This window comes from Tamandua tetradactyla, chromosome 5 (genome assembly GCF_023851605.1).
Source record: "Tamandua tetradactyla isolate mTamTet1 chromosome 5, mTamTet1.pri, whole genome shotgun sequence".
NCBI lineage: Eukaryota > Metazoa > Chordata > Mammalia > Pilosa > Myrmecophagidae > Tamandua > Tamandua tetradactyla.
The window spans coordinates 9,564,337-9,585,811 of NC_135331.1; the positions used below are offsets into that span (position 1 = coordinate 9,564,337).

Sequence of the window (21,475 nt, forward strand, 5' to 3'; positions counted from 1 at the left end):
TTTTAGTAAATGTATAGAGTTGTATAGCCATCACTCAGTCCAGTTTTAGAATGTCCTTATCACCCCCAAAATACCCTCATGTCAGTTTGCAGTCATTTTTCATTCCTGCTTAACCACAGCCCCAGGAAATCACTGATCTTCTTTCTCTTTCTATAGATTTGCCTTTTCTGGACATTTTCTGTAAGTTGAATCATATAATGTGTAGTTTTTTTTTGTCTGGCTTATTTCAGTTAGCATAAGGTTCATCATGTTGTAGCGTGTACCAGTAGTTCATTTTTTTTTTTTTTTTAACGTTTTTAATTGTGAAATATAAATATGCAAAACAGTGTTAAATTTCAAAGTACAGTTTAACAAGTAGTTATGGAATGAATTTCGAAGTATAGTGTGGGTTGCAGCTCCAAAATTTCTGGTATTTCCTTCTAGCTATTCTAATACACTAGAAACTAAGAAGAGATACCTATATAAGATTCAGTGGTCATAATCATTTGTTGAATCCTATCTTCTCTGTTCCAACTCCTCCCTCTCATTTGATCATTCTTTCAATCTTCAGGGTAACTGGGTAGTGACTATTCTAACTTCTTCACGTTGAAAAGGGTTGTTGCCATCATGGGGGGTGCGGCTGGTTGATGTTCTTGGAGTGACTGGCACCTCTGGGCTTCAGGGTTTATCTGGCATAGGAAAAATCTGGAGGTTTTAAGTTTTTGAGAAATGAACTTAGTGAGTGAAACCCAAGACTAAGTGAATTTCAGAGCCCTGGGTTTTTATTAGGGTTTTCAGGATTACTGGTTAGGGCTTGGCATATCATGGCAATTTATAATGTTTAGCTGAAGCTTGTATGAGGTTAATATCCAGAATAGCCTCTCATCTCTGTTTGAAATCTTTTACTCATTGAAACAGTTCATTCCTTTTTATTGCTTAATAGTATTCCATTTTATGGATACACAGCATTTATTATCTTTTTATTTTTACTTAATTTAAATTTTTGTTCAATTCATGCTTATAATTTAAAATGTCAAATTTTTGGTGCTTAAGAGCTTATGTTTACAATCAGTTCTGTGCCAATCAGATCAAACTTCCTGTCCCGCCCATTTCTTGTTATTCTTGGGGTCCTGGATCCTCAAGACAGGAGTTAATATGCTTTTCAGAAGGGGAAAACAGTTCTCATGTGTAAAGCTCAAGTCAGGCATTACATTTTCATCTTTTAGCCAAAATGTTCATCATCTTTTGTTTACCTCTTTGTTCTAAGAAGTTAGAGTTACAAGAGAATATCTGTCCTATGTCTCCTGCTTGTCATATTAAATTTTTTTTCCTCACGACCCAGGAATGAAATCCCAGTCTCCCACACTGCGTGTGAGCATTCTATCACTGAATCACCCATACACCCTTGATGCATTAATTTTTAAGGGTTTTTATTTAACATCACGTGTTATAGATTGTGAGACTCAAAGCAAATTTAAAAACTTGGACTTTTATAAAGCTATATGTAGCACCCTCCAATTCATTCCATTAATATACTGTCTGCTATGTACCAGGCATTGTTCTGAGTACTTGGAGATGTGGCAGTGACCAAAATTGACCCAAGTACTGTCTAATGAGGCTTAGCACTGCATTAAAATAGAACCTAAATTCCCTCCTAGGACTACAGGACCCAGTGTGATCTAGACCCTGCCCAACCTAACTTCATCTTCTTCTGCTCACCGCCCCTTTCTCTCTCCTCTCTAACTACGTTGGCCTCTAGGCCATTTCTTTTTTTATTAATTTTAATGCACTTTTATTGATATTTGTTATATATTCATAAACCATGTAGTCATCCAGAGTGTACAGTTGATTGTTCACAGTATTGTTGTATAGCTGTGCATTCATTATCACAATAGACTTTTTTCTTCTTTTGTGAAAAATGGTATATTTACCAAGAAGCAATAAAAGTCAAAGCACACTGCAACAATTAGTTGTAGCTTGACAATAAGCTTCACAAGAGCAAACCTCAAGATCAAGGGCTTGGCCTGTTGACTTGGTGTAGGTCATTTCTGAGACTCATTCCCATCTTAGAACTTATTGTTCCTTACTTGAATGTTCTGCCCTCAGGTGTTCTCATGGCTGGTACTTTGTAGTCTTTGAACTCTTGACCCAAATGCCACCTCCTCAGGTATCCTTTCCCTGGCCACCCCAGCCAAAGACATCTTCCACAGCATGGTCATATTACCCTATTTTATTTTTTTTGTAACACTCTTCACTATTTGAAATTGTCTTTTCATCTGTTTACTTGCTTATTTTCCATTTCTCCCCGTTCAGAATGGAAACTTTTCTGTCTCATTCACTGTTGTATCCCCAGCACTTAGGACAGTGCCTGACACATAGTAGGTACTCATTAAGCAGCCTGGAAAGAATTGGAGGATTTGAGTAAAGCTGCCACATTATAAAATTGTGAAGTATGATAACAAGAGATAGGACTAATGGATAAAAGCTGGGGAATGAAGATTTTACCTTTCTCTCTATAAGAGCTGCCCACGGCTGCCCAAAGCTGGAATAGCTGTCTAGGTAGAGACAGCTTCTTCCAAATCTGGTGGGAGAAGGAGTTATAAGAAAACTGCCCATTCCAGGAACTTTTTCACACTTTTAACATGGTATATATTTTTTCAGGGTAAATGTATATTATATTACCTACATTTACAGCAGTACTTCAACATTATTATTATGTTTTTTTTTTTTATAAAACTTGTGATTTGTATGAAGCCTATGGTTTGCTTGGTGAATTAGCACAGCCTGTTAGACGCCTCTTGAAAAAACAATTGTCATTTTACTAGCTTAGACTCACCCCCAAAGAATTCAACAGATTATCTGAAGAGATTGCATCATTCTAAACTAATGTGCTGTGTTCTGCTAATATGATGTTGGTTGAACTGCTTTTCAGAATTTTGTGGTAGGAGGAAGGAGAAAACTGTGACCAGTTTTATATAAGTGACTATTTGCAGATTCCATAAATACCAACAAGAATATAAAAAGGTCAAATTTGCCAAACCTAGAATTAGCACTCTTGTTAAAATAGTTTGGCTCTTACGCTATTTCTCACATTCTGTGCTAAGCAATATTATACAGATTATCTCATTTAACCTTTGCGACAGCCGTGTAAGTATTCCCATTTTACTATTGAGGAAACATAGATTTAGAGATCAAGTAAATTGACCAACTAATAGACAGAGCTGGCCTTTGAATTTGTCTATTCTACTGGAGCACCCTTGTCCTGTGTTAGATTTTTTTCTTTTGCTTGCTCCAGAGGAATTAGAGTCAACCTCAGCCATGAGATATGTGTGTGTGTGTGTGTGTGTGTTTTAATTGGTTTAACTTCAAGAACATGGTGACAACTAATTCAGTAGGCTGAGCCCTTCATCTGGGGGTTCACCCCTATGAAACTTAGTCTTGCAAATATTTATAATAATGCCTAAGAGTCACCTGCAGAGAACCTCTTTGGTTGCTCAGATGTGGCCTCTCTCTCTAGGCCAACTTGGCAGGTGAACTCACTGCCCTTCCCTAGCAACATGAGACAGAACTCCTGGGATCAGCCAGGACCTGGCATTATGGGATTGAGAAAGCCTTCTTGGCCAAAAGGGGGAAGAGAGAAATGAGACAAAATAAAGTTTCAATGGCTGAGAAATTTCAGACAGAGTTGAAAAGTTAACCTGGAGGTTATTCTTGTTCATTATATAGATAACCTTCTTTAGTTTATGAAGTACTGAAGTGGCTATCAGTAATAAGTACCCGAAACTGTTGAACTGTGTTCCAGTAGCCCTGATTCCTTAAGACGATTCCATAGCTATATAACTTTTACAGTGTGACTGTGTGATTGTGAAAACCTTGTGTCTGATACTGTTTTTATCCAGGGTATGGACAGATGAGTAAAAAAAAAAAAAAGGATAATAGATAAATAAATAATAGGATGAGATAAGGGATAAAAAAATTGGATATAGATGGAAATACTAGTGGTCAATGAGAGGGAGGGTTGAAGGATTTGGGATATATGAGTTTTTTTTTCTTTTTATTTCTTTTTCTGGAATGATGCAAATGTTCTAAAGATGATCATACAACTGTATGATGATATTGTGAGCCATTGATTGTATACTATGGATAGACTGTATGTGTGTGAAGATTTCTCAATACAGATATTTAAAAAAAGAAGAAGAAGAAGAAGAAGAACACGGAAAGGTAGCTTTTTCTATGTAGGTCCCAACAAAAAAGTTCACCTTTCAGTTTTCAGCTTGTTTGTTGAGTGCCTACTCTGAGTTCTGCTGGCATTGCGGGCTGCAGTGACGAATGTGGCGAAGCCTCATGGACTTTGCTCCAATTTGGTGCTTCCTCGGTGGCGCCTTGTCGTGACAGCAGGATATTTATAAAAAGTGTCTGGGCTGCCTGTCTTCTGTACCCCTCCACAGAAGCGTCCTACTTAAAGTGCCTTTAAATCATAAGTCTTTGGGTTCCTTCAGTCAGCTTCTCAAAAAAGTTCCTCTTTCAGAGAAATAGTAGATAGCCTTGAGTCTTGAGCATTCTCCACCTTCAACAAAGGGTAAAACAAAACTGAACAAGATGTGCACCATTCCAAAACTCTAAGAAAGGCATATTCAGAGAAAAATGATAAACAAATGCCTTTAATATTGAAAAGAAAAACTAAAAATAAACTTAATATTGGTCTTAAGACATGAGGAGGAAAAGAGCAATAAACCAAAAAGAAGCAGGAAAATGAAAATAAATAAGATAAAGATGAATTAAATAAAATAGAGAACATCAGGAAAGTAGAAATCTTAAAAACTGGCTTCTTGTAAAGATCAATAAAATATATTTGACCTTCCCAAGGTAATCTATATTTAGCACAATTGTATTAGACTGTTTTTAGGATTTACTAGAATAATTTTGAAATTCATTTAAAAAACTAAATAAAGACTTCCGGAGAAGATGGTGGCTTAGTAAGACGCGCGGATCTTAGTTCCTCCTCCAGAACAGCTACTAGGGGAGTAGAAACGATACAGAACAGCTCCCGGAGCCACAACAGAGATCAAAAAGACAGCGTACCCCATCCTGGAACGGCTGACTGGCTGAGAGAACCCGCTCCGGTGAGATCGCCGAGGGGCACGGGCTTTCCCGGGCCAGGGCGGCAAGCGGCCGGAGTCCCTCCCTTCCTCCTTCCCAGGCCAGCTGGGACAATTGGGCAGGCGGTCCCCTTCAAGCCACGGCGGCTGGCGCACCCCCCACGCGCGGCCCCCCGGACCAACTGGGAGAATTGGATCGGAGATACCCAGGCCGCAGATAACGGTGACCGGGGCCCCTTCCAAACATGTGACTTCCCGGTCTGGCTGGGAACGGTGCACTCTCCCGGGCCGTGGCGGCTGGCGCCCTCCCGCCACGCTTGGCGCCCTGGGCCGAATAGGAGATTCAGATTGGCGTTCTCCTGGGCTGCAGCGGCCGGCAAACCTCCCCACGTTCGGATCCCCAGGCCAGCTGGCATTCTTCCAAGCCGCTTCGACTGGCGAACCTCCCCCAGGGCGAGAGTTTTCCAAAGTTAAAGGACCCACAGCACCTTTTACTGGTGGGACCCGCAGACAAACGTGTGCCACGAGCACCACCTACTGGGCAGGATAAGAAAAACAGAACCCAGAGATTTCACAGAAAAATCTTTCAACCTGTTGGGTCCAACACCCAGGGAAATCTGACTAAATGCCCAGACGCCAGCAGAAGATAATGGATCACGCTCAGAAAATTGAAAATATGGCCAAGTCAAAGGAACAAACCAATAGTTCAAATGAGATGCAGGACCTGAGACAACTAATGCTGAATATACGAACAGAAATGGAAAACCTCTTCAAAAACGAAATTGATAAATTGAGGGAGGACATGAAGAAGACATGGGCTGAACAAAAAGAAGAAATAGAAAAACTGAAAAAACAAATCACAGAGCTTATGGAAGTGAAGGATAAAGTACAAAAGATGGAAAAAACAGTGGATACCTACAATGATAGATTTAAAGAGACAGAAGATAGAATTAGTGATTTAGAGGATGGAACATCTGAATTCCAAAAAGAAACAGAAACTATAGGGAAAAGAATGGAAAAATTTGAACAGGGGATCAGGGAACTGAAGGACAATTTGAACCGCACAAATATGCGTGTTATGGGTGTCCCAGAAGGAGAAGAGAAGGGAAAAGGAGGAGAAAAACTAATGGAAGAAATTATCACTGAAAATTTCCCAACTCTTATGAAAGACCTAAAATTACAGATCCAAGAAGTGCAGCACACCCCAAAGAGAATAGACCCGAATAGGCGTTCTCCAAGACACTTACTAGTTAGAATGTCAGAGGTCAAAGAGAAAGAGAGGATCTTGAAAGCAGCAAGAGAAAAACAATCCATCACATACAAGGGAAACCCAATAAGACTATGTGTAGATTTCTCAGCAGAAACCATGGAGGCGAGAAGACAGTGGGATGATATATTTAAATTACTAAAAGAGAAAAACTGCCAACAAAGACTCCTATATCCAGCAAAATTGTCCTTCAAAAATGAGGGAGAAATTAAAACATTCTCAAACAAAAAGTCACTGAGAGAATTTGTGACCAAGAGACCAGCTCTGCAAGATATACTAAAGGGAGCACTAGAGTCAGATACGAAAAGACAGAAGAGAGAGGAATGGAGAAGAGTGTAGAAAGAAGGAAAGTCAGATATGATATATATAATACGAAAGGCAAAATGGTAGAGGAAAATATTATCCAAACAGTAATAACACTAAATGTTAATGGACTGAATTCCCCAATCAAAAGACATAGACTGGCAGAATGGATTAAAAAACAGGATCCTTCTATATGCTGTCTACAGGAAACGCGTCTTAGACCAAAAGATAAATATAGATTGAAAGTGAAAGGATGGGAAAAGATATTTCATGCAAATTACAACCAGAAAAGAGCAGGAGTAGCTATACTAATATCCAACAAATTAGACTTCAAATGTAAAACAGTTAAAAGAGACAAAGAAGGACACTATCTACTAATAAAAGGAACAATTAAACAAGAAGACATAACAATCATAAATATTTATGCACTGAACCAGAATGCCCCAAAATACGTGAGGAATACACTGCAAACACTGAAAAGGGAAATAGACACATACCATAATAGTTGGAGACTTCAATTCCCCACTCTCATCAGTGGACAGAACATCTAGACAGAGGATCAATAGAAAAATAGGGAATCTGAATATTACTATAAATGAGCTAGACTTAACAGACATTTATAGGACATTACATCCCACAACAGCAGGATACACCTTTTTCTCAAGTGCTCATGGATCATTCTCAAAGATAGACCATATGCTGGGTCACAAAGCAAGTCTTAACAAATTTAAAAAGATTGAAATCATACACAACACTTTCTCGGATCATAAAGGAATGAAGTTGGAAATCAATAATAGGCGGAGTGCCAGAAAATTCACAAATACGTGGAGGCTCAACAACACACTCTTAAACAACGAGTGGGTCAAAGGAGAAATTGCAAGAGAAATTAGTAAATACCTCGAGGCGAATGAAAACGAAAACACAACATATCAAAACTTATGGGACGCAGCAAAGGCAGTGCTAAGAGGGAAATTTATTGCCCTAAATGCCTATATCAGAAAAGAAGAAAAGGCAAAAATGCAGGAATTAACTGTCCACTTGGAAGAACTGGAGAAAGAAGAGCAAACGAATCCCAAAGCAAGCAAAAGGAAAGAAATAACAAAGATTAGAGCAGAAATAAATGAAATTGAAAACATGAAAACAATAGAGGAAATCAGTAAGGCCAGAAGTTGGTTCTGTGAGAAAATCAATAAGATTAATGGGCCCTTAGCAAGACTGACAAAAAGAAGAAGAGAGAGAATGCAAATAAATAAGATCAGAAATGGAAGAGGAGACATAACTACTGACCTCACAGAAATAAAGGAGGTAATAACAGGATACTATGAACAACTTTACGCTAATAAATACAACAACTTAGTTGAAATGGACGGGTTCCTGGAAAGACATGAACAACCAACTTTGACTCAAGAAGAAATAGATGACCTCAACAAACCAATCACAAGTAAAGAAATTGAATTAGTCATTCAAAAGCTTCCTAAAAAGAAAAGTCCAGGACCAGATGGCTTCACATGTGAATTCTATCAAACATTCCAGAAAGAATTAGTACCAACTCTCCTTAAACTCTTCAAAAAAATCGAAGTGGAAGGAAAACTACCTAATTCATTCTATGAAGCCAACATCACCCTCATACCAAAACCAGGCAAAGATATTACAAAAAAAGAAAACTACAGACCAATCTCTCTAATGAACATAGATGCAAAAATCCTCAATAAAATTCTAGCAAATCGTATCCAACAACACATTAAAAGAATTATACATCATGACCAAGTAGGATTCATCCCAGGTATGCAAGGATGGTTCAACATAAGAGAATCAATTAATGTAATACACTATATCAACAAATCAAAGCAGAAAAATCACATGATCATCTCAATTGAGGCAGAGAAGGCATTTGACAAGATTCAACATCCTTTCCTGTTGAAAACACTTCAAAAGATAGGAATACAAGGGAACTTCCTTAAAATGATAGAGGGAATATATGAAAAACCCACAGCTAATATCATCCTCAATGGGGAAGAATTGAGAACTTTCCCCGTAAGATCAGAACAAAGACAAGGATGTCCACTATCACCACTATTATTTAACATTGTGTTGGAGGTTCTAGCCAGAGCAATTAGACAAGAAAAAGAAATACAAGGCATCAAAATTGGAAACGAAGAAATAAAACTATCACTGTTTGCAGACGATATGATACTACACGTCGAAAACCCGGAAAAATCCACAACAAAACTACTAGAGCTAATAAATGAGTACAGCAATGTAGCAGGTTACAAGATCAACATTCAAAAATATGTATCATTTCTATACACTAGTAATGAACAAGCTGAGGGGGAAATCAAGAAATGAATCCCATTTACAATTGCAACTAAAAGAATAAAATACCTAGGAATAAGTTTAACTAAAGAGACAAAAAACCTATATAAAGAAAACTACAAAAAGCTGCTAAAAGAAATCACAGAAGACCTAAATAGATGGAAGGGCATACCATGTTCATGGATTGGAAGACTAAATATAGTTAAGATGTCAATCCTACCTAAATTGATCTACAGATTCAATGCAATACCAATCAAAATCCCAACAACTTATTTTTCAGAAATAGAAAAACAAATAAGTAAATTTATCTGGAAGGGCAGGGTGCCCCGAATTGCTAAAAACATCTTGAGGAAAAAAAACGAAGCTGGAGGTCTCGCGCTGCCTGACTTTAAGGCATATTATGAAGCCACAGTGGTCAAAACAGCATGGTATTGGCATAAAGATAGATATATCAACCAATGAAATCGAATAGAGTGCTCAGATATAGACCCTCTAATCTATGGACATTTGATCTTTGATAAGGCAGTCAAACCAACTCACCTGGGACAGAACAGTCTCTTCAATAAATGGTGCCTGGAGAACTGGATATCCATATGCAAAAGAATGGAAGAAGACCCGTATCTCACACCCTATACAAAAGTTAACTCAAAATGGATCAAAGATCTAAACATTAGGTCTAAGACCATAAAACAGTTAGAGGAAAATGTAGGGAAATATCTTATGAAACTTACAATTGGAGGCAGTTTTATGGACCTTAAACCTAAAGCAAGAGCACTGAAGAAGGAAATAAATAAATGGGAGCTCCTCAAAATTAAACACTTTTGTGCATCAAAGAACTTCATCAAGAAAGTAGAGAGACAGCCTACACAATGGGAGACAATATTTGGAAATGACATATCAGATAAAGGTCTAGTATCCAGAATTTATAAAGAGATTGTCCAACTCAACAACAAAAAGACAGCCAACCCAATTACAAAATGGGAAAAAGACTTGAACAGACAACTCTCAGAAGAGGAAATACAAATGGCCAAGGGGCACATGAAGAGATGCTCAATGTCCCTGGCCATTAGAGAAATGCAAATCAAAACCACAATGAGATATCATCTCACACCCACCAGAATGGCCATTATCAACAAAACAGAAGATGACAAGTGCTGGAGAGGATGCGGAGAAAGAGGCACACTTATCCACTGTTGGTGGGAATGTCAAATGGTGCAACCACTGTGGAAGGCAGTTTGGCGGTTCCTCAAAAAGCTGAATATAGAATTGCCATATGACCCAGCAATACCATTGCTGGGTATCTACTCAAAGGACTTAAGGGCAAAGACACAAACGGACATTTGCACACCAATGTTTATAGCAGCGTTATTTACAATTGCAAAGAGATGGAAACAGCCAAAATGTCCATCAACAGACGAGTGGCTAAACAAACTGTGGTATATACATACGATGGAATATTATGCAGCTTTAAGACAGGATAAACTTATGAAGCATGTAATAACATGGATGGACCTAGAGAACATTATGCTGAGTGAGTCTAGCCAAAAACTAAAGGACAAATACTGTATGGTCCCACTGATGTGAACCGACATTCGAGAATAAACTTGGAATATGTCATTGGTAACATAGTCCAGCAGGAGTTAGAAACAGGGTAAGATAATGGGTGATTGGAGCTGAAGGGATACAGACTGTGCAACAGGACTAGATACAAAAACTCAAAAATGGACAGCACAATAATACCTAATTGTAAAGTAATCATGTTAAAACACTGAATGAAGCTGCATCTGAGCTATAGGGTTTTTTTTTTTGGCTGTTTGTTTGTCTTTTTTTTTTTTTGTACTATTATTATTATTTTTATTTTTTTCTCTATATTAACATTCTATATCTTTTTCTGTTGTTTTGCTAGTTCTTCTAAATCGATGCAAATGTACTAAGAAATGATGATCATGCATCTATGTGATGATATTAAGAATTACTGATTGCATATGTAGAATGGAATGATTTCTAAATGTTGGGTTAATTTCTTTTTTTTCTTTAATTAGTAAAAAAAATAAAATAAAAATAAAAATAAACTAAATAAAGCTGCTTAACCTAAATGTCTATAAATAGGGGACTGGTTCAATAAGCTAGAATGCATCTATACAATGGAATAGCATGTAATTGTAAAAACATGAAAGGAAGTTTTTTTTTGTTGGTTTTGATATTGAGAGAAGCAAGTCTAGAATAAGGCATACAGTACACTGTTTTTGTGTGAGAATAAAGAGGGAAATAAAAATATAAATTAACGTTTCTCTTCTATGAATAAAGAAGTTCTTGGAGGAAGAATGTACTAGAAAGTGACAATAGTGGTTAGATATGACATATAAAATACAAAAGGCAAAATGGTAGAGGAAAGTACTACCCAAACAGTAATAACACTAAATGTTAATGGATTGAACTCCCCAATCAAAAGACATAGACTGGCAGAATGGATTAAAAAACAGGATCCTTCTATATGCTGTCTACAGGAAACACATCTTAGACCCAAAGATAAACATAGGTTGAAAGTGAAAGGTTGGGAAAAGATATTTCATGCAAATAACAACCAGAAAAGCGCAGGAGTAGCTATACTAATAGCCAACAAATTAGACTTCAAATGTAAAACAGTTAAAAGAGACAAAGAAGGATACTATGTACTAATAAAAGAAACAATTCAACATGAAGACATAACAATCATAAATATTTATGCACCGAACCAGAATGCCCCAAAATACATGAGTCAAACACTGCAAACACTGAAAAGGGAAATAGACACATCTACCATAATAGTTGGAGATTTCAATTCCCCACTCTCATCAATGGACAGAACATCTAGACAGAGGATCAATAAAGAAACAGAGAATTTGAATATTACATTAAATGAGCTAGACTTAACAGACATTTATAGGACATTACATCCCACAACAGCAGGATACACCTTTTTCTCAAGTGCTCATGGATCATTCTCAAAGATAGACCATATGCTGGGTCACAAAGCAAGTCTCAACAAATTTAAAAAGATTGAAATCATACAAAACACTTTCTCAGATCATAAGGGAATGAAGTTGGAAATCAATAATAGGCAGAGCCCCAGAAAATTCGCAAATATGTGGAGGCTCAACAATACACTCTTAAACAACCAGTGGGTCAAGGAAGAAATTACAAGAGAATTCAGTAAATATCTCGAGGCAAATGAAAATGAAAACACAACATATCAAAACTTAAGGGATGCAGCAAAGGCAGTGCTAAGAGGGAAATTTATTGCCCTATATGCCTATATCAAAAAAAGAAGAAAGGGCAAAAATACAGGAATTAACTGTCCACTTGGAAGAACTGGAGAAAGAACAGCAAACGAATCCCAAAGCAAAAAAAGGAAAGAAATAAGAAGATTAGAGCAGAAATAAATGAAATTGAGAACATGAAAACAATTGAGAAAATCAGTAAAACCAGAAGTTGGTTCTATGAGAAAATCAGTAAGATTGATGGGCCCTTAACAAGATTGACAAAAAGAAGAAGAGAGAGGATGCAAATAAATAAGATCAGAAATGGAAGAGAAGACATAACCACTGACCCCACAGAAATAAAGGAAGTAATAACAGGATACTATGAACAACTTTATGCCAGTAATGACAACAATGTAGATGAAATGGACAACTTCCTAGAAAGGCATGAACAACCAACTATGACTCAAGATGAAATAGATGACCTCAACAAACCAATCACAAGTAAAGAAATTGAATCAGTCATTCAAAAGCTTCCCAAAAGTAAAGTCCAGGACCAGATGGCTTCACATGTGAATTGTACCAAACATTCCAGAAGGAATTAGTACCAATCCTGCTCAAACTCTTCAAAAAAATTTAAGTGGAGGGAAAGCTACCTTATTCATTCTATGAAGCCTACATCACCCTCATACCAAAACCAGGCAAATATATTACAAAAAAAGAAAACTACAGACCAATCTCTCTAATGAATATAGATGCAAAAATCCTCAACAAAATTCTAGCAAATCGAATTCAGCAACACATTAAAAGAATTATACATCATGATCAAGTAGGATTCATCCCAGGTATGCAAGGATGGTTCAGCATAAGAAAATCAATTAATGTAATACACCATATCAACAAATCAAAGCAGAAAAATCACATGATCATCTCAATTGATGCAGAGAAGGCATTTGACAAAATTCAGCATCCTTTCCTGTTGAAAACACTTCAAAGGATAGGAATACAAGGGAATTTCCTTAAAATGATAAAGGGAAATATGAAAAACCCACAGCTAATATTGTCCTCAATGGGGAAAAACTGAAAACTTTCCCCCTAAGATCAGGAACAAGACAAGGATGTCCACTATCACCACTGTTATTCAACATTGTGTTGGAAGTCTAGCCAGAGCAATTAGACAAGAAAAAGAAATACAAGGCATCAAAATTGGAAAGGAAGAAGTAAAACTATCACTGTTTGCAGATGATATGATACTATATGTCGAAAACCCTGAAGAATCCACAGCAAAACTACTAGAGCTAATAAACGAGTACAGCAAAGTGGCAGGTTACAAGATCAACATTCAAAAATCTATAGTGTTTCTATACACTAGTAATGAACAATCTGAGGGGGAAATCAAGAAACGAATTCCATTTACAATTGCAACTAAAAGAATAAAATACTTAGGAATAAATTTAACTAAAGAGACAAAAGACCTATACAAAGAAAATTACAAGAAACTGTTAAAAGAAGTCACAGAAGACCTAAATAGATGGAAGGGCATACCGTGTTCATGGATTGAAAGAGTAAATATAGTTAAGATGTCAATTCTACCCAAATTGATTTACAGATTCAATGCAATACCAATCAAAATCCCAACAACTTACTTTTCAGAAATAGAGAAACCAATAAGCAAATTTATCCGGAAGGGCAGGGTGTCCGAATTGCTAAAAGTATCTTGAGGAAAAAAACGAAACTGGAGGTCTCACGCTGCCTGACTTTAAGGCATATTATGAAGCCACAGTGGTCAAAACAACATGGTAATGGCATAAAGATAGATATATTGAGCAATGGAATCGAATAGAGTGTTCAGATTTAGACCCTCTCATCTATGGACATTTGATCTTTGATAAGGCAGTCAAACCAACTCACCTGGGACAGAACAGTCTCTTCAATAAATGGTGCCTGGAGAACTGGATATCTATGTGCAAAAGAATGAAAGAGGACCCGTATCTCACACCCTATACAGAAGTTAATTCAAAATGGATCAAAGGTCTAAACATCAGGTCTAAGGCCATAAAACAGTTAGAGGAAAATGTAGGGAAATATCTTATAAATCTTATAATTAGAGGCAGTTTTATAGACCTTACACCTAAAGCAAGAGCACTGAAGAAATAAATAAATAAATGGGAACTCCTCAAAATTAAACTCTTTTGTGCATCAAAGAACTTCATCAAGAAATTAAAAAGATAACCTACACAGTGGGAGACAGTATTTGGAAACGACATATCAGATAAAGGTCTAGTATACAGAATTTATAAAGAGATTGTTCAAATCAACAACAAAAAGACAGCCAATCCAATTACAAAATGGGAAAAAGACTTGAACAGACAACTCTCAGAAGAGGAAATACAAATGGCCAAAAGGCACATGAAGAGATGCTCAACATCCCTGGTCATTAGAGAAATGCAAATCAAAACCACAATGAGATATCATCTCACACCCACTAATATGGCCATTATCAACAAAACAGAAAATGACAAGTGCTGGAGAGGATGTGGAGAAAGAGGCACACCTATTTACTGTTGGAGGGAATGTCAAATGGTGCAACCACTGTGGAAGGCAGTTTGGCGGTTCCTCAAAAAGCTGAATATAGAATTGCCATATGACCCATCAATACCATTACTAGGTATCTTCTCAGAGGACATAAGGGCAAAGACACAAATGGACATTTGCACACCAATGTTTATAGCAGCATTATTTACAATTGCAAGGAGATGGAAACAGCCAAAATGTCCATCAACAGGCGAGTGGCTAAACAAACTGTGGTATATACATACAATGGAATATTATGCAACTTTAAGACAGAATAAACTTATGAAGTATGTAACAACATGGATGGACCTTGAGAACATTCTGCTGAGTGAGACTAGCAAAAAACTAAAGGACAAATACTGTATGGTCTCACTGATATGAACTGACATTAGTGAATTAACTTGGAATATTTTGTTCGTAACAGAGACCATCAGGAGATAGAAGTAGGGTAGGATATTGGGTAATTGGAGCTGAAGGGATACAGATTGTGCAACAGGACTAGATACAAAAACTCAGAAATGGACAGCACAATACTACCTAACTGTAATACAATTATGTTAAAACACTGAATGAAACTGCATGTGAGAATGATAGAGGGAGGAGGGCTGAGGACATAAATGAAATCAGAAAGAAAGATAGATGTTAAAGATTGAGATGGTATAATCTAGGAATGCCTAGAGTGTATAATAATAGTGAAATGTACAACGTACAATTTTAAAAATGTTTTTGCATGAGGAAGAACAAAAGAATGTCATTATTGCAGGGTACTGAAAATAGATGGTAATTAATATTTAAAATGTCACCATCTGTGTGAGACTAAAGCAAAAAATGTTTGTCTGTTACAAAATTAATATTTTGACTAGTGCATTTCCTAATATAAATTATGTGGATAGTTTGATTGAACGCCATAAGTGCTTGGAATCTCAGGTAGGACATGAGATTTTGCTGGTTTGTCCAGAGTGATGCCCCGATGAATCCCAGAGTGATTCAATCAGTGAGTGGAAAAGTATCTGCAAAGCCCCCTTCGGGGAGTGGTGAGAATGGGGAGAAATTCAACTTCCCCAAGTTGAATTCTTGATATTCTCACAAGCAGTGTGGACAACCAAAGCTATAGGCAGAGCCCCCAGTCTTGTGGTTTGTTCATATGAAACTTAACCCCGCAAAGGATAGGTCAAGTCTACTTAAAATTTAGGCCTAAGAGTCACCCCCAAGAGAGCCTCTTTTGTTGCTCAGATGTGGCCTCTCTCTCCAGCCAACACGACGAGCAGTCTCACCACCCTCCCCCTCTCTGTGTGGGACATGACTCCCAGGGGTGTGGACCTTCCTGGCAACGTGGGACAGAGATCATAGAATGAATGGAGACTCAGCGTCAAGGGATTGAGAAAACCTTCTCGACCAAAAGGGGGAAGAGGGAAATGAGACAAAGTATCAATGGCTGAGAGATTCCAAACAGAGTCGAGAGGTTATCCTGGAGGTTACTCTTATGCATCAAGCAGATATCATCTTGTTATTCAAGATGTTATGGAGAGGCTGGAGGGAACTGCCTGAAAATGTAGAGCTGTGTTCCAGTCGCCATGTTTCTTGAGGATGATTGAATAATGATACAGCTGTCACAATGTGACTGTGTGATTGTGAAAACCTTGTGTCTGATGCTCCTTTTATCTACCTTGTCAACAAAGGAGTGGCACATATGGAATAAAAATAAATAATAGGGGGAACAAATGCTAAAATAAATTTAGTTTAAATGCTAGTGATCAATGACAGTGAGGGGTAAGGGGTATGGTATGTATAACTTTTTTTTCTGTGTTATCGTTTTATTTCTTATTCTGTTATCTTTTTATTTCTTTTTCTAAATCTATGCAAATGTTCTAAGAAATGATGAATATGCAACTAAGTGATGATATTATGAATTACTGATTATGTATGTTTTATTTTTTCTTATTTTTTAAATTAATAAATAAATTTTTTTTTAATTAAAAAAATAAAAGATTAGTGAGAGAATCATGTTTAATCGCTTTTCTCCTTAATGTTTTCTTCTCCCAGGTTGGTGGCACCAAGGCTGGTGTAGTCCGGTTTCTTGGGGAGACAGACTTCGCCAAGGGAGAATGGTGTGGTGTGGAGTTAGACGAACCTCTTGGGAAAAACGATGGGGCTGTGGCTGGAACAAGGTTTGTTTGGAGTTGTGTGGCATCTTCTCTTCCTGTATTGAAGGTGCTTCTCACCAAGTGTGTATAATGAAATAGAAATTAATGTTTTGAGGAGCTGCACTTTTTTCCACTAAGACCCAGCTAGTGATTTTTTTCCCTACTAGAAATGGAGTTGCTCTTTTGGCTGTCTCTTTAGTAATATGTATTGTACATCTGAGTAGATTCTGTTTGAGCATTCACTTTATTTTTTCAACACAGAAAGGAAATATGTTGTCCTTTTGGCTTCTGTGGAGTCCACCTCTGAGTGAGTTCCTTGGTGTCAGGGTTGGGGGCATGAAAATAAGGAAGCCACCTTTTTAAGGAAAATAATGTAAAATGTGTCTTAGTATCTGATAAGAATTTTATCCTGTAGTAAGAGACCAGACAATGGGTAGACCTCTCTCATTACGAATATAACCCTGTTCTCACCTACTAGAGGTAGGATGAAAGTTAAATAATGCAAATGTATGCAAAGAGAATTTCCTTCACTATCTTTTCAGAAGGTTTGGAAGGCCTTGGAAACAGATGTGATAAATGATGCATTATTACTGGTAGTGTACATTAATGCATAACTCAGTTATTAAAGGGTTATAGTTGATAACATTTTCCTTTTTTTTTTAATAACATTTTACTTTAAAAGTGTATGCAAGGGCAACGGTGGCTCAGTGGCAGAGTACTCGCCTGCCATGCCGGAGACCCAGGTTTGTTTCCCAGTGCCTGCCCATGTGAAAAAAAAAAAAAAAAAGGTAAAAAGCGTATACACATTGATTATAAATATATGGGCTTTATCTACCAAATACAATAATGATTCCTTGTGGAGGTCAGAATCTCTTGATGTTGCAATAGTTATGAAGTCATGTTTTCCTTTTGTTTATTTAGTATTTTAGTTTAAAAATTTTTTAGAGTAGTTGGAGATATACAGAAAAATCATACAGAAAGTACAGAGTTCCCATATGCCATCCCCCTAAATAATACCCCTCGAGTTTTCCCTGTTAACATTTTGCACTAGTGTGGTGCATTTGTTACAGTTGAGATGATGAACCAATATTATAATTATATTATCAACTATAATCCATAGATTATATTAGTGTTTACTCTGTGTTGTACTGTTCTCTGTTATTTTTTATTTTTTATTGTGGTAAAATTCCCATTTTATGTTGAAATTGTCCCATTTAAATTTTGACCACTTTCAGGTATACAGTTTAGTGGTGTGCTATAGTCACCACCATCCATTACCAAAACTTTTCCATTACCCCCAAACAAATTCTGTACCAATTAAGCATCAGTTCTCCACTGCTTACCCCACCCTTGTCCCTGGTAACCTGCATTCTAATTTCTGACTGAATGAATTTGAATATTCTGAATATTTCATATAAGTGAAAATCATGCAATATTTGTCCTTCTGTGTCAGGTTTATTTTATCATCATGATATCTTCAAGGTCCATCCATGCTGCAACATGGTTCAGAACTTCATTTCTTTTTATAGCGGAATTACATTTTGTTACATGTATGTACTGTGTTTTGTTTATTCGTTCTGTCATTGATCGATGCTTAGGTTGCTTTCACCTGTTGGCCATTGTGAATAATTCTGCTATGAACTTCATTGTGCAAGTATCTGAGTCCCTGTGAAGCCATCCTTTTTTTTTTTTTTAATTTTTTTTAAATACCAAAAAACACCAAACAAACGCAAACATTCTTAACTTTTGATCATTCTGTTCTACATATATAATAATTCACAGTATCATCACATAGTTGCATATTCATCTTCATGATCATTTCTTGGAACATTTGCATCTATTCAGAAAAAGAAATAAAAAGAAAACAGAAAAAAATTCGTACATACCATACCCCTTACCCCTCCCTTTCTTTGATCACTAGCATTTCCAACTAAATTTATTTTTAAATTTGTTTCCCCTATTATTTATTTTTATTCCATGTTTTACTCGCCTGTTGATAAGGTAGATAAAAGGAGCATCAACACAAGGTTTTCACAATCACACAGTCACATTGTGAAAGCTATATCATTATACAATCATCTTCAAGAAACATGAAACCATCCTTTTTGAAAAAATATTTTTACTGACAAATCTTCACAAACATACAGTTCTCACATGGCGTACAATCAGTGGCTCACAATATCATCACATGGTTGTATATCACTATGATCATTTTTAGAACATTTGCATCATTCCAGAAAAAGAAATAAAAAGAAAAAACTCATACATCCCCTACCCCTTGCCCCTCCTCATTGACCACTAGTATTTCCATCTACCTAATTTATTTTATTCCTTATTCTCTTTATTATTTATTTTTTAATCATATTTTTCACTCATCTGTCCATACCCGGGATAAAAAGAGTTATCAGGCACAAAATTTTCACAGTCACAGTGTCACATTATAAAATATATATCATTATACAATCATCTTCAAGAATCAAGGCTACTGGAGCACAGCTCAACGGTTTCAGGTACTTCCCTTTAGCCACTCCAATGCACTATACGCTAAGAAAGGATATCTATATAATGTGTAAGAATAACCTCCAGGGTAGCCTCTCGACCCTGTTTGAAATCTCTCAGCCACTGAAACTTAATTTTGTCTCATTTCTCTCTTCCCCCTTTTGGTCAAGAAGGCTTTCTCTATCCCGTGGTGCCAGATCCTGGCTCATCCTGGAGTTTTGTCCCCATTGCCAGGGAAATTTACACCTCTGGAAGTCATGTCCCATATAGTGGGGGAGGGTAGTGAGTTCACTTGCTGAGTTGGCTTAGAGAGGCAGGCCACATGTGAGCAACAAAAGAGCTTCTTTGGGGTGACTCTTAGGCATAATTCTAAGTAGGCCTAGCCTATCCTTTGCAGGAATAAGTTTCGTTGGGGTGATCCCCAAGATCAAGGGCTCAGCCTGTTGATATAGTTGTCCACACTGCTTGTGAGACTATCAGAAATTCTCCAAATGGAGAAGTTGAGTATTTCCTCCTTTCTCCCCAGTCCCTCAAGGGGACTTTCAAATACTTCTATATTCACTGCCCAAATTACTCTGGGATAGATTGGGGCATCACACTAGCTGGGACAAACCAACAAGCTCTCATACCCTATTCAAGATTCCATGTGATTATGGTATTCAACTAAACTGACTATACAAGTTAAATTAGGTAATACAGTACCCAAAATATAAATTTTATACCAAATAAACATGTCTTCCTTTGGTCTCACACCAAAGTTGAAGTTTTAAAATATGGATGATACCATCCTTTACCCTGTATTCTGATATACCTTAGGTGTATCCAAATCAGCCTCATTCATATCTCTAGTCTAAGTCTGATCCCTTTTTCAACTTTTTAAATAGTTCCTGTATAGAATAGTGATGACTTTCATAGCTTTCACTCGAATTCTGAGTCTCAGGTGTCACATAAATACCTGAAGTTTCTGGGAATGACCAGGTTATGTACAAACAGCTCTGGATCTCAGAATTTAGAAATAGCAGTTATAACTCCTGAATATATGTGACTCCTGTAAGAGCTTACAATCTAGGACCCCTTTACAATATGCCCCAAGCTGATATCCCATGCTCTTGACTTCAGTTCACCTAGTTTTTATATTATAGTTTGTTCATATGAGTGAGACATGATAATATTTGTCTTTTTGTTTCTGACATTTCATTCGACATATGGCCCTTAAGGTACATTCACTTAGTTGCAAGCCTCACATCCCCATTCCTTGCAGCTACTCACTGGTCCGTTATATGTATACACCACAGTTCCATCTTGCTTCCCTCACTTGTTGTACACTTAGGTCACCTCATCCATTATGAATCCAAACACTGCTGCCATAAACACCAGTGTGTAAATGTCCATTCATGTCCCCACACTCTGTTCCTCCAGGTATATACTGAGCAAGGGGGTTGCAGGATTGTATCTCAGCCCCACCCCTAGCCTCCTGTGGAGCCACTGCACTACCCTCCCAGGGACTACACCTCTCAGTTTCCCTGCCCACAGTGAATAGGTACATTTCTTTCTTCACATTTTCCCTAGCACTTGTTTCTCTCTGTTCATTTTTAAACAGTTTTTTTGCACATCATACAATCCAGCCTAAGTAAATAGACATGCCTTGATAACCATAATCTATATGAAGACATTTCCTTTCCTTCCGCAAAGATCCCATACCCCTCCCCCATCCTTCCTGCCTATTGACATTTAGTTTGGCCATCCTTTCTTGATAGTTAAACATAATTCTCTTGAGTCATAAGATCTCCAACAAATGTATTTCAAACCAACTTATAACTTACATTACTGGTTAATATTTCTCAATATTTACTTTAGTGAATCTGCCAGAGTTAGGTGCTTGTTGGATTTGTTTCCCTTTTTTTGGCATTGTTTTAGTAAGTGAGATCACTATACTGCTAAAATCCTCTGCTTTACATTATCAGATGGTAGAAATATTTATTTCCTTTGCATAGAAGCTTAGTAACAGAGGTGGAATCCTGTCTGTGGGTATCATATTGTTATGTATCAATGCATTTT

At 37.1% G+C, this 21,475-nt stretch overlaps 1 protein-coding gene across 4 annotated transcripts in view; it reads left to right on the forward strand.

The window, feature by feature from the left end:
* CLIP1 (CAP-Gly domain containing linker protein 1) overlaps positions 1 to 21,475 on the forward strand; it is a 124,631-nt gene that overhangs the window by 22,585 nt on the left and 80,571 nt on the right. For all 4 annotated transcript variants that reach the window (XM_077159726.1, XM_077159727.1, XM_077159725.1 and 1 more), the window contains exon 3: positions 16,818 to 16,942. In XM_077159726.1, the coding sequence (XP_077015841.1) occupies positions 16,818 to 16,942 (125 nt within the window). The remainder of the gene's footprint in view (positions 1 to 16,817; positions 16,943 to 21,475) is intronic.